This window comes from Prionailurus viverrinus, chromosome E3 (genome assembly GCF_022837055.1).
Source record: "Prionailurus viverrinus isolate Anna chromosome E3, UM_Priviv_1.0, whole genome shotgun sequence".
Classification (NCBI taxonomy): domain Eukaryota; kingdom Metazoa; phylum Chordata; class Mammalia; order Carnivora; family Felidae; genus Prionailurus; species Prionailurus viverrinus.
Genome location: NC_062576.1, coordinates 26,584,672 through 26,597,647, shown reverse-complemented (window position 1 = coordinate 26,597,647; position 12,976 = coordinate 26,584,672). Strand labels below are relative to the sequence as shown.

General features: G+C 42.7%; 1 protein-coding gene across 5 annotated transcripts in view; it reads left to right on the top strand.

Moving 5' to 3' along the window:
* Positions 1-49: 49 nt before the first annotated feature.
* The window catches only part of IQCK (IQ motif containing K), a 130,770-nt gene continuing 117,843 nt past the window's right edge, over positions 50-12,976 (top strand). For 3 of the 5 annotated variants that reach the window (XR_007147744.1, XM_047838342.1, XM_047838340.1), the window contains exons 1-4: positions 50-249; positions 8,085-8,149; positions 9,511-9,640; positions 11,330-11,427. Coding sequence is in view for 4 of the 5 variants with exons in the window: in XM_047838342.1 (XP_047694298.1) it covers positions 63-249; positions 8,085-8,149; positions 9,511-9,640; positions 11,330-11,427 (480 nt within the window). In the remaining variant the exon portion in view is untranslated. The remainder of the gene's footprint in view (positions 250-8,084; positions 8,150-9,510; positions 9,641-11,329; positions 11,428-12,976) is intronic. The other 2 variants (XM_047838341.1, XM_047838343.1) reach the window with 2 other exon arrangements.

The window sequence follows — 12,976 nt, the reverse complement described above, 5'->3', positions numbered from 1 at the left end:
AATTCTGGGTCCTTCCGGGTCGCAGCCCTGCTGGGAGGGCGGTTGCCTTGGAAACCGTGGCCATGGCGGCCCCGGGGCGGGTGAGCAGTCGCACCGGTCCTCGCGAGGAACCGGCTGGCTCTACAGAGTCGTCGGATGCTACCCGGACGCCAGTGCCCACCGTGTCCCCCGTATCCCCCGAGCTACCCGTCTCGCCCGGACAGGGTGCGGAGCCGCTGGGCAAGAACCTGTGGGAGCAGATCTGCGAGGGTAGGCAGTCCGGGCCGGCAGAGAGGGGCGGGACTCGTCAGGCTAGAGCCGCGTTTTCTGGGCGCTTACTTTGAATGGCTTTCTAGCAGCCGCGCCGCAGGCCCGCCGGGCTTTCCATTTCACGCATGGGGAAACTGAGGCTCCGAGAGGTTTGTCCGAGATTACGCAGCACAGTCTCCAACCTTGATCCGTAGTCAGATTAAAGGCAGGGGAAAGCGGAACAAGGGGACCCAGTGGTGGGGACTGTGGCTCTCAAACCTCATTTAATGAATAGGAAAGAATCTTGGGGCGGAGAAGGCGAGCTCGATTAAAGCGTAGGTTCCCAGCCCCTGCCCCCAGATCTCTTAATCAGATGCAGGAAATCTGTGCTTTTAACGAGCATCCTAAGTAATTCTGATGTAGTCTGTAGCCCACATGTTGGGTAAGCGTGGTCTATACAGACTTGGGTTTTAATCCTTCTCCCATTTCTAATCTTCCTTAAAATCCTCAAATGGAGGTTAGCTCAACTTCTTTTGTGGCCCCACACATAGGCTTGGTCATGAGGCCTTACAATACTCTTCACCTGTTGGGCAAGTTACTGCCCTCTCTGTAAAATGAGCATAATAATGACACCTATTTTATGGTATTAGGAGCGTTGCAGCTAAACAGTCCTAGAAAGTGCTTAGCAAACTGCCCGATTTCCAACAAGAGCTCATTGTTAGCTCTTGAAAAAATAATATTGGGTGGGTCTTTTTCTCCTGTAGGTTGTAAGCTCCTCAAGGTCAAGAACTCAAGATTTTTCATTCTTGTGGCTACTGTCACTACCTCAGCTGTGTGAAACAGCATTGCCCAGCAGAACTTTTCAATATGGTAGCCCTACTGATTCATCATGTTGTACACCTGAAACTAATTTAATATTATATATGAGTTACATCTCAATAAAAAAAATATGTGGTAGCTACTAACATGGTTACTGAGCACTTGAAATGTAGTTAGTGTAACTTTAGTACTCAGTTTTTTTAAGTTTAACAAAGTTAGATAGCCACTTGTGGCTAGTGGCTACTATATTGGACAGTGCAAGCCAGTAAATGTTGAATGGAAAAAAGAGTGAATGCACCAGTATACGGGATCGGATAGAAGGAGAGAGAGCAAGGAGGTGAAACAAGTGGAAAAATACAGAGGAGAAAGAGAATAGTTAGTGGACACAGTTGATCGATACCTCAGCAGCTGTCTGTTTCACCTGCATCCAGTGTTTGAATTCCTTCTCCAGCATTACATTATATTTAGAAAAATCTGTTTCATCTTGAATGTCCTCCTTATAATTTGATCCTTTGATCCTTGCCCCCTTGGTGCCATGGCCCAAGTTGATCTCACTCTACCATAAAGAATCCACTCTTATTTGAAGGTAGTTGTGGCTCTCATTTCCCCAGGAAAGTGAAAGATATTTTGACTTCTCCAAGCCAAACAGCTCTTCATAATACAGTTTATTGCTCATGTGTTGTTAGGGAAACTGCTTACCTACCTCACAGGGCTGTTGGGAAGACCGAATAAGAAAATGTATGTGAAGATGCTTAGCACAGTGTCTGGCATTTAGAAAGTGCTCAATAAATGTTTGTTGTTGTTAACAAAGAAACATGGTTTGCACTGTGTTTTAGAATCATGGGATTTATTTTGGTCAAACAGCCCTGTAGGGAGAAAGCAAAGACAAAAGGTTTTGGTGCTCTCTAAAAAGCAAGTGAACTGATGCCGCTCACAAAGTGACAGAGTTACATCCAAAAGTTAATGAGGTCTGGTGTGCCTGAGTGGCTCAGTTGGTTAAGCGTCCAGCTTTGGCTCAGGTCATGATCTCACAGTTCATGATTTTGAACCCCACGTTGGGCTCTATGCTGACAGCTCAGAGCCTGGAGCCTTCTTCAGATTCAGTGTCTCCCTCTCTCTCTGCCCCTCTTCTGCTCGTGCTCTGTCTCTCTCTCAAAAGTAAATTTAAAAAAATATTTTTTTTAAAGAAGTTAATGAGGTCAAAGGTGGTGAATTATATACTCAGGTGCTGTGATGATTATTACAACCCAGGTGAATAAACCCAATTTCTTAAACATTCTAACATGCAATTTTCTATAAGAGATAGTAAGATTTAGTGTCTCACGACAAACATGAAAAACAGACTTTGTGGTAATTCTATGTTTGAGGTTAAGTATTACATTCTATTAGTATATCTCCATTTAAAAAGCAAATTATTGGGGCACCTGGGTGGCTCTGTCAGTTAAACATTTGACTTCGGCTTAGGTCATGATCTTGCACTTTGTGAGTTTGAGCCCTGCGTTGGGCTCTGTGCTGATAGCTCAGAGCCTGGAGCCTGCTTCGATTCTGTGTGTGTGTGTCTCTCTCTCTGCCCCTCCTCTGCTCACACTGTCTCTCCTTCAAAAATAAACAAACGTTAAAAAAAAATTTTAAGCTAATTATCACAGCAATCAGACCTGCCAGAAACTCAGTTTCAGGAAAATGAAATACAGAACAGGTAAATATCTGACTTAAGACTGTCCTATGCTGCTGCTGCTGTCTGTGTGTGTATAAGTTGACAACTTACTTGTAAATGTTCTTTAATTTTCTGTCTCATCTTAACAGTGATGACTACCTCTGACCTTTGTATTCTCAAAGGCACTTGTATTATTGATAAATAAAGTTCCTTCACTGCCAAGGCTTCTAGTTAAATCCTACTTGTGACATGATTTTTAACTATAGTTTTAAGGAAGGCTGAGTCAAAGTATCGCGAGTTTCCCATCTTCTATTTTGATATTGCTGTTACTACTCTCATCAGTATCCTCATTATTGCCATTGGTTCATCACTCCAAACCCTCTCTGGCCTCAATCCTTAAAGCTATTGTAAAACCAAGTTCCTCCATCCCACCTCCCAGATACCAGTATGGACCAGCTCTGAATGCCTGCTTGTAACCCTAGCGCAGCAGCTGAGTACAGCTGGAGAAAAATGACACCAAGAGGCTCTCACAGTGCCTGTCAATCAACAGCCCCCATCTGCTAGTCCCAAGTTTCTACTGCCCTCCTCAAACATTGTGTGATACCACTTAGTAAATGTCGGAGGCATTCACCGAGAATAGTAAGGCAATCAGAAGCAGGAAGGGGATCCTCCAACTTCCATATTACCAATAAACATAATTGCATCTGCATGCATGGAAGAAGTGTTTACCCTGCTATTCACAGCTCCGCCTACATCTGTGCTTTGGTACCATCCTCCTGCGATCCCAGGATCCTGCTCTGTCACCCCCTCTCCTACATCTAACTTCTTTACTGGCTTTTGCTTGCAAACATCCTTTGGTCTGTCATCTTAAGGAAAAACTTCTCCCTTAGCCCCTATTATGTTCTAGCCCTTGTCTTCCCATGTTCTTCTCTCATCCAAGCTTCTGGAAAGAAGACACTGCCCTTGTTCATACCACTTTCATTCCTATTCTCTTAACCCAGCACAGACTAGCTCCTACTTACCTTATGGTTCCAATGAAATTATTCTCATATATTGTCAACATATCTACCCATGTTGGGAACTGTTTTAAATGCTGGGCCAGTAATGATTCTAGGCACTATTCTAGACACCAACAACTTTCCATCTCAATGAGTGTTACCATCATTCACTCAGCTACCCAGTCCAGAAATCAGAGATTCATCTTAACATGCTTCCCATTTGCTTTCCATGATCCCCAGTCCCTACAAATTCTACCTGCTTAACATTTGTAACCCCCAACTCATCACCCTTGATTCTCATGGCTGCTGCTTTAGATCAGGCCCTTACCACTTCCTATTTGGATTGCTGCTGTAGCTTTTTATTTGCAGAAGGCCACCGTCCAGACCATCTTCCACAGGAATGTCTTTAAAATTCAAATCTGATTACGTTATGCCATGACCTGCAATGATTTTCATAGCTTTCATGATAAACTCTTTACCTTAATACCTAAGCCCTTTAATGATCTTTTGTTTGTTTGTTTGTTTGTTTGTTTCATCACCTACCATTTGTTCAAGTCATCCTAATGGCAACATTTATTGAGCTGCTTTTTATGTGCCAGGCACTGTGCTAGATGCTTTTCCTCTCATTTAAACCACACAAGAACTCAGGGTTTTGCCTGTTGTACATATGAGGAAACTGAAGCAGATAGAGTTTAGGAAACTTGCCTGAAGCAAGTGGCAGAACCAGGCTTGAACTCCGATGTGTGTGTCACTCAAGTCCAAACCCTTAGGCAACATACAGCATGCTTCAAAGTGTAGACTGGGAGCACCTGCATCAAATCTAGATTACTTATTAAAATGCAGATTCCTGTGCTCTGTACTGGACCTAATGAGGTGGGACTTCTTGGGGGTAAGTCCCCAAGCTCTCCATTTTAAATAAGCTCTCCAAGTGAGGTACAAAGCACAGTACTACTGTCCTGTCCTGTGTACTTTTAGCCACAAGAAATTATTCCTGGGCACCTGGGTGGCTCAGTCGGTTAAGCATCCAACTCTTGGTTTCTGCTCAGGTCATGATCTCACAGTTTTATGAGTTCAAGCCCCTCATCTGTCTCTGTGCTAACACCTCAAGGCCTGGAGCCTGCTTCAGATTCTGTGTCTTTGTCTCTGCCCCTCCCCCGCTTATGCTCTCTCACGTGCATGTGCATGTTCTTTTTCTCTCTCTCTCAAAAATAAACATTAAAAATGTTTTGGGGGCACCTGGGTGACTAGTCGGTTGAGCATCTGACTCATGGTTTGTGAGCTCGATCCCCATATCAGGCTTCATGCTGATAGCTCAGAGCCTGCTTAGGATTCTCTCTCCTTGTCTCTATGCCCCTCCCCTGCTTGCTCTGTCTCTCTCTCTCAAAGTAAATAAATAAACACACAAAAAAATTTTTAATTAAAAATTATTTCAGAAAATAAATTGAATGAGTCAAACCATGGTGAATCAAGTTGTTTTAATGAGTTCAATACTCTTTACAAACTTAATCAAATTTATACAAACTCATGTGGCTTTCAGTGGAAAAAAGCATCAGTCTGTAATCAGTTATATATTTTAAATTGAAATCACAAGGCAAAAGTGACAAGTTCTCAAACATGCCAGATTCTCTTAAATATTACAGACTTGAAATCACAAACACATCAGATTATCCTGAAGATAATGTATTTTCCCATGCTTCTACATAATCATTTCAACTGTTTATCTTTTGTGGTTGTATGATGAAAAAATATGCATTCTTTCCATCAACTTTAAGTGAACTCCTAAGAAGTCTTCTTAGAAAAAAATCTAAATAGAAAAAATAAAAATAAATGACAATGAAATGCAGATAAAAGCAAAATATCATTTTAAATATAGGATTGGTAATAACCCAGAGAAACAGAGAGTCTCACTATTAGTATAAATTGTTGTAAACTTTTTGTAGGAACATTTGGCATTTGGGCCCAAATTTTAAATTATTTTTTTTCTTTAACAGAACAATTCCACTTCTAAGAAATAATCCTACAAATATATCTCCCTTCCAATTTATGATGTATATATAATGATGCTCATGGCAGCATTGTTTGTAATAATGAAGCATTGTAAAAAACCTGAACACCCACTAAGAGTACACTGGTTAAATAATTGTGGCATATCCTGTATATAACAACGTTGAAGGGTGTCACACATTCAACATCTAGAATGGTTCCTGGCACATAGCGGGCCGTCAATAAATATGAACAAATTAATAGATAAAGGGTCAAAAGTAACTTGCTATACTTTTTATTTTGTTCATTCATACATTCAGCAAGTATTCTTTGGGAATATGATACTGAGCATAAGCAGACCCAGACAATTTCCCTCACAAAATACACAGTCTATTAGAAGAGATAGTCATTAATTTTTACAAACTTCAAATAAGGATAAAGCTGATATAAATGAAGAAGAAAAAGGACTGTGCTATGAGGTTCTATACTTGGATGGTCTGACCTGGTGTAGGAGATCTAATGTAAATAAATGTATTTGCATATTATATACATATGTTAGTAAATACAGTGGTTATTATGGTTGTGATGGGATCAGATGTGACTTACACTCCCTACATAAGACAGGTCTGTATTCTTTGGAATTTTCTCACAATAGCATGTATTGCCTTTGTAATCAGAGCTCTAAATGTATATATCTTAAATCTAAATAAATAGTTTTCATACCATGTTCGTGTTTCTCAAACTGTTTGGGGAAGAAGAGTGAATTTACTTGCTTGAGAGGAAAAACAAAGTGGTAGAGCCCGAGCTGTTACGGTAGGCGAAATTCTAAGATCCAAGGATTCCCAGTCCCCAGTTGCACACACCTCCCAGTTATTCAATCCAACACAAATCTAGGCATTGCTGTCAAGGGATTTTCCAGATGTAATTAAAGTTCGTCATCAGTTGACTTTAAATTAGGAAGATCATGGTAGGTGGGCTGGACCTAATCAGATGAGCCCTTAAAACAAGTCAAAGATATTAAAGCAGAAGAGACTCCTGCTCATCTTGAAGTAACAACTAACCATGTGTGAACTGTCCATGGCGAGAACTCGAGGGTGGTCTCTAGGAGCCGGGAGTCCCACCAACAAAAAGAAAATGGGGACGTTAGACCTACAACCACAAGAAACTGAGAACTGCCAACAACCAATGATCTTAGAAGAAGACCCAACCCTCAGATGACATCACAGCCGTGGCCAACACCTTGATTTCACCCTGATGAGACTAACCCATACCAGGACTGCTGACCCACAGGAACTGTGAAATAATAAATTTGTGTTGTTTTAAGTTGCTAAGTTTGTGGTAGTTTGTTACACAGCAGTAGAAAACTAATATAGCTAGTATTGGAAATCAAAATTGCTCCTGCAGCGTAACATACTCATCACAGCCTGATACCTAGGAGTTTTAAAAAAAAATTCAAGAGATGTTTTACTGACAAGGAACCAGGTGGTAGAAGAAAGCATGTGTCCAATTCAGTTATATTCCATCAATACCATCTTGCCCAGAAACTTTTTTCCTCCTTGCTACAAAGTGATTATGCATTTGCCTTTAAAACATTGACTTTTCCAGAAATATTTTTACCACTCTTTCTTTTAGGCATGTAACTAATGTAGCCCATGAGCATTTCTGCCCTAGACCCATTGAATCAGAATTTCTGGAGTTAGGCCCAGACTTTAGTATTTTCAAAAAGCTCCCCTTCCCAGTGATGCTAGTGTGCAGCCAGGATAGGAAACTACTGGAGTTTACAGCAGAGCTACCACTTGTGTGCACAAGTCAGCTGGTATCTTGTTAAAATGCAGGTTCAAATTCAGCAGGTCTGGGGTGGGCTTGAGGTGTTGCAATTCTAACTTCCCAGGGATGCCCAGTGCTGCTCGTTCTTGAGTGTACTTTGAGGAGCAAGGTCTTTATGGGATTGCTCTTCCAAATGCATACCCCAACCGGGCCATCTTCATGTTCATCCTCATGACTGCAAAGGACAGCCCATCTCTCTGTCACTTCTATTCTGCCCTCCCCTCCCCTCTGTAGCTATCCGTGTCTTCTCTTAGCTTCCCTCCATTCTCTTCCTTCTTTCATTCCTGGTAGTTACCATAACTTGGGGGCAAAATCTAAAGTTGTATCCTCTCAGCAAAAGAACCTCAACCTCTTCCATAAAGCCTGACTCTGTCATGCAAGAGAACAGTCCTCTTTTACCCATTTTAAATAAGGTGGCTCACGATAATTACTAACCTGTAATAGCCAGTTGTTTTCATTTCTATACATCATCAAGGAAAATAAAATTTAAGAATGTTTTATTCAGAGGAAGGGAAATTGCATCGCAAACTGCAATGAAGTGTGGAATTGAGGATTTTTTTTTCCCCACTCTTTAGAGTATGAAGCTGAGCTGCCTCCCTTTCCAGAGGGATGTAAAGTCAAACCAGAAGGTATGATTACTGTGAGTATCACACAGGCCCCAACCCAAATAAAAGGTTCTTACGTGAGAACAGTGCCAATGGCTGGTGAATGTCAGTGTCATGAGCTAGGGAGGTGGGAGAGGGAAGGCACTGGAGTTAAAACCAGAAATGGTGGCCAATACTAACTCTACTCCTAATGGTGTGACTTAAAGGGCATCATTCATATAATCTCTCTGAGATTCAGTTTTCATATCTTTTAAATGGAACAGATGATCCTCGACTAATTCGTAGGACCTCTGTGGGGTTCAAATGAGATCCTGGATGAGAAAAGTCTTCACAAAGGAGTCAACACATGTCCATGTTGGGGACAGCAGGTGATAGAGCACGTTTCCTAAGCATACCAGCATGAGCAAAATAACGACTGTACTAAGGGCCAAGGACAAGGCAACTAGGAAGGAGGGCCCTCAGGCAGTATACTTGGAGTAAAACAGGACTTAATGAAGTTTACAATAAAAGAGCAAGGTTCTGAGACATTCAGCGACTTGAGCAGGTCACAGAGATGGGACCAAACCTAAGTCTCTACACTTCTAGTACATTATAACAGCTGCCACTATTAGAGATTCTTGTGTCTAAGAAATTTCCTGGTCTGTGATTGTTCCTTGTTCATAGCATCCTCTTCTCGCTTTCGGAATGCAATGCTTTCTCAAATTGCTCTGCAGATACCAACTACAGTTCCCTTCCCTAAATTGTATGTGCTTCTTCCAGAGTCAGTTCTTTGTAGGTCTTGATCTTTGTCTCTTATGCTATTGATGTGTTTTATCTGTGTGGGAGAACTTGGATTATTTATTCAAAATTTAAAATGGGGGTCTGAGTGGATTTTTCTTTGTAGCTAGTATGATTTTCTTCTGCTATTGTGCATGTGGGTTTGTTTTCTGGATGAGTCTCTTCTGCCAGTGGAAAAACTGACTGTGAGCCCTTGGGGAGTGATTGTCTACTGGAAGACTTTTCCTCGGGGTTAGCAGGCAGGGAGCCTCCAAATCATTGAAGCCTTTTGGAGTTCTGATGGGACGAGGGACCCCCATCCTCCGGGGCAATTTCCTCTTGTGGATCCTGGGCTGCCATTCCTTCTCTTTCTTAATTTGATGACAAGCTTCACCCGTTTGTTTTAGAAATGCTTGCAAATCTTTCATCCTCTGGTTGTCCTCTTTTCTCTATGAGGGCTTTATTCCTTGATTGTCATTTTAGGTGTCTCAGAAGGGAGGAGGAACAGAGATTTGTGCTCATTATGCCCCTTGAACCTGAAGTTAATACAGAGTTTTATCCTTTGTTAGGTTATAAAGAAAATACAGTTATTTAAACAATTTTATGAATTGATTCCCTCCCCAATACCACCCCCCATCAGGTTTCACCATTGGAGGAAACGATTTTCCATGGCTTCAATACAGAGCACCTTTATTCAACTCCTCGTTTGACCACGGACTCACATGTACCCTGTCCTCAAGTTAAGTTGGAAAAAATCCATCCAAAAACATGTAAGTAAGGAAGTGAAATTTTGTCTTTTGTAATTTGGGGCTTGTAACATTGCAAAACCACAGGATGGGGTGACCTCAAGGTGACCACATAAGTATGAAAGAATATGCTCTTGTTTTAATTTTAATTTCAATTTCAATTTTAATTTTTTTAACGTTTTTTTATTTTTGAGACAGAGAGAGACAGAGCATGAACAGGGGAGGGGCAGAGAGAGAGGGAGACACAATCTGAAACGGGCTCCAGGCTCTGAGCTTTCAGCACAGAGCTCGATGCGGGGCTCGAACTCACGGACCATGAGATCATGACCTGAGCCGAAGTCGGACTCTTAACCGACTGAGCCACCCAGGCGCCCCTTAATTTTATTTTTTAATTTTTTTCAATGTTTATTTATTTTTAAGAGAGAGAGAGAGAGAGGCAGAGCATGAGTCAGGGAGGGGCAGAGAGAGGATGAAACACAGAATATGAAGCAGGCTTCTCTGAGCTGTCAGCACAGAGCCCAATGTGGGGCTCGAACCTACAAACTGTGAGATCATGACCTGAGCTGAAGTCTGATGTTCAACCGACTGAGCCACCCAGGCGCCCCTATTTTTTTTTAATGTTTTTTTATCTTTTTTTTTTTTTTAATTTTTTTTTTTCAACGTTTATTTATTTTTGGGACAGAGAGAGACAGAGCATGAGTGGGGGAGGGGCAGAGAGAGAGGGAGACACAGAATTGGAAACAGGCTCCAGGCTCCGAGCCATCAGCCCAGAGCCTGGCGCGGGGCTCGAACTCACGGACCGCGAGATCGTGACCTGGCTGAAATCGGACGCTTAACCAACTGCGCCACCCAGGCGCCCCAAATGTTTTTTTATCTTTGAGAGAGAGAGAAAGTAAGTGAGTTGGGGAGGGGCAGAGAGAGACAAGGACAGAAGATCTGAAGCAGGCTCTGCTGACAGCAGAGAGCCCAACGCAGGGCTCGAGCTCACAAACCGTAAGATCATGATCTCAGCTGAAGTCAGACACTTAACTGAATGAGCCATGCAGGCACCGCTAATTTTTATTTTTAAGACAAATATCTTTTATCCCACTGATTTATCTTGAATGTTAAAATATAATAAAGACGATAACTAACAGCCAAGCATACTTTGATTTTACATTAAAATCAAAGAGAGGGAAATGAAAGAAGTGGAAGAAAATATCATACTGCCCTGCATTGTGGCCTGGAGCCAGAGATCTAAACTTTCTCCATCTCCCTGGGCCCAGTTCCTCTGGCCCTCCCTGGTGCCAGACCTCTCCTATCGCTCTGTTCTGTTATCTCTGCTGGTGTGCTTTGGGCCTTGACAACCACCACCACCATTACTATGGCCATAAGGCCCTAGACGTCGTACCCCCACCCTGTTCCTCTCTGGCCTCATCACCACCACACTTGCCTTGCTTTCCCTCCAGCCACACTGGCCTCCTTACTGTCTGTGCCTGTGGCCCTGGCCCTGTGCAAGACCCCATCTCCATCCTTGCCAGTCTGCAGAGGCTCAAAGATATTTTAAGTTTCTTCAAGATTACAGCCCAACTCAGCAGTCTGGAGTAAAATGTAACATTAAGGTCATGTTATTTCATGGATGGTATCTTTTTTTTTTGGTTCAGAAGCAAATGTTTCTCCCAGATTCATTTGGGCCATTTGGGATTTTCAGTGGGATTTTTTTGTTTGGTTTAGGTTCCCCCAAGGAATATTTGGAAACATTCATCTTTCCAGTTCTGCTTCCTGGAATGGCTAGCCTGCTTCACCAAGCAAAGAAAGAAAAATGTTTTGAGGTTAGTTGCTTTGTGGGGTTTCTTTATTTCTGAATGCTCAGTAATTTCTTTTTATCAGATGGTACTTCATTATCTCAGTACCATCAAGTGGTTGTTCTCAAAACAATCCCTTTGGGAGGGAAGGCTGTGTTTTGGTCACTCACTCCACTCCAGCCATGACATCTAGTTGTGCACACACACACGCACTGCCATCTGCTCCGGAGAGCTTTTCCACCTTCTTGGCCTCCCTGCCTGCCTTTCTCCTGGGTAATTGGCATCTACCAGGTCTGTCAGATCTTTCACTCCCTTTGACTGTGTTTGTGTGCAGATTAAAGCTCTCCTTAAATTTTATCTGACTCTGGATTGACCTTCCCACCTCTGGCCTCTCGCTACTCCGTGTCCAGCACCGTGCGTGTAGCTTGCTTCAGGAGAGGCTTGGCACATAGTGAGTGCTCCGTTAGCAGTAGTCATTGTCACGCTGCAGCCAGTTATGTGTGTGAATGGAGTCCCAGTCCTGCACACCTTCCTGTAAACACCCTTATGGAGGCTCCCTCTTTTCTACAGCTGACAGGATACTTTGGACGTGTGTGTTCCCTGCACAGTTTTGAATCCTAGAATTGGGGATGGCCCACATGAAGAATATAAAATAGCCACAATATTTAATATTGGCCAAGTACTTTGCTTAGTGCTTTACCATCCATGATTTCATGCATCCCTAGCAATAGCCTTGTGAGATTCCTATTAGTGCCGTCTGCATTTTGTAGATGAGGCAACAGGAGAACAAGGACATTTAGAATGGTGATCAACGGGGTGCCTGGGTGGCGCAGTCGGTTAAGCGTCCGACATCAGCCAGGTCACGATCTCGCGGTCCGTGAGTTCGAGCCCCGCGTCAGGCTCTGGGCTGATGGCTCGGAGCCTGGAGCCTGTTTCCGATTCTGTGTCTCCCTCTCTCTCTGACCCTCCCCCGTTCATGCTCTGTCTCTCTCTGTCCCAAAAATAAATAAAAAACGTTGAAAAAAAATTTTTTTAAAAAATTAAAAAAAAAAAAAAAAAGAATGGTGATCAAGGATGAATGGCAGAGTTGGGATTCAAATCCAGGCTAAATGATTCAAAATGATACTTAAAAGATTGGCAGTAACCCCAATCAGTTTGACACATCCCAGGATCTTGAGAGCATTCACAGTTAATGGTTTGAACTGTTTGGTCGCCCTTCAGCACAGAGCCTCTCTCTGAGAAGTGGATACTGCCTGGATAGTGCTTTTATATACTGAGGAGACACCCATACCCCAGATAGTCCTAACTTCGTCCCTCCCAAACAATGAGAGTTGGAGACTGTCCTCTAAATAGCTCTAGGAAACACTGATTTTTTTTTTTATAAATTTTTTTTTCTTAACGTTTATTTATTTTTGAGACAGAGAGAGACAGAGCATGAACGGGGGAGGGTCAGAGAGAGGGAGACACAGAATCTGAAACAGGCTCCAGGCTCTGAGCTGTCAGCACAGAGCCCGATGCGGGGCTCGAACTCACGGACCTCGAGATCATGACCTGAGCCGAAGTCGGCCGCCTAAGC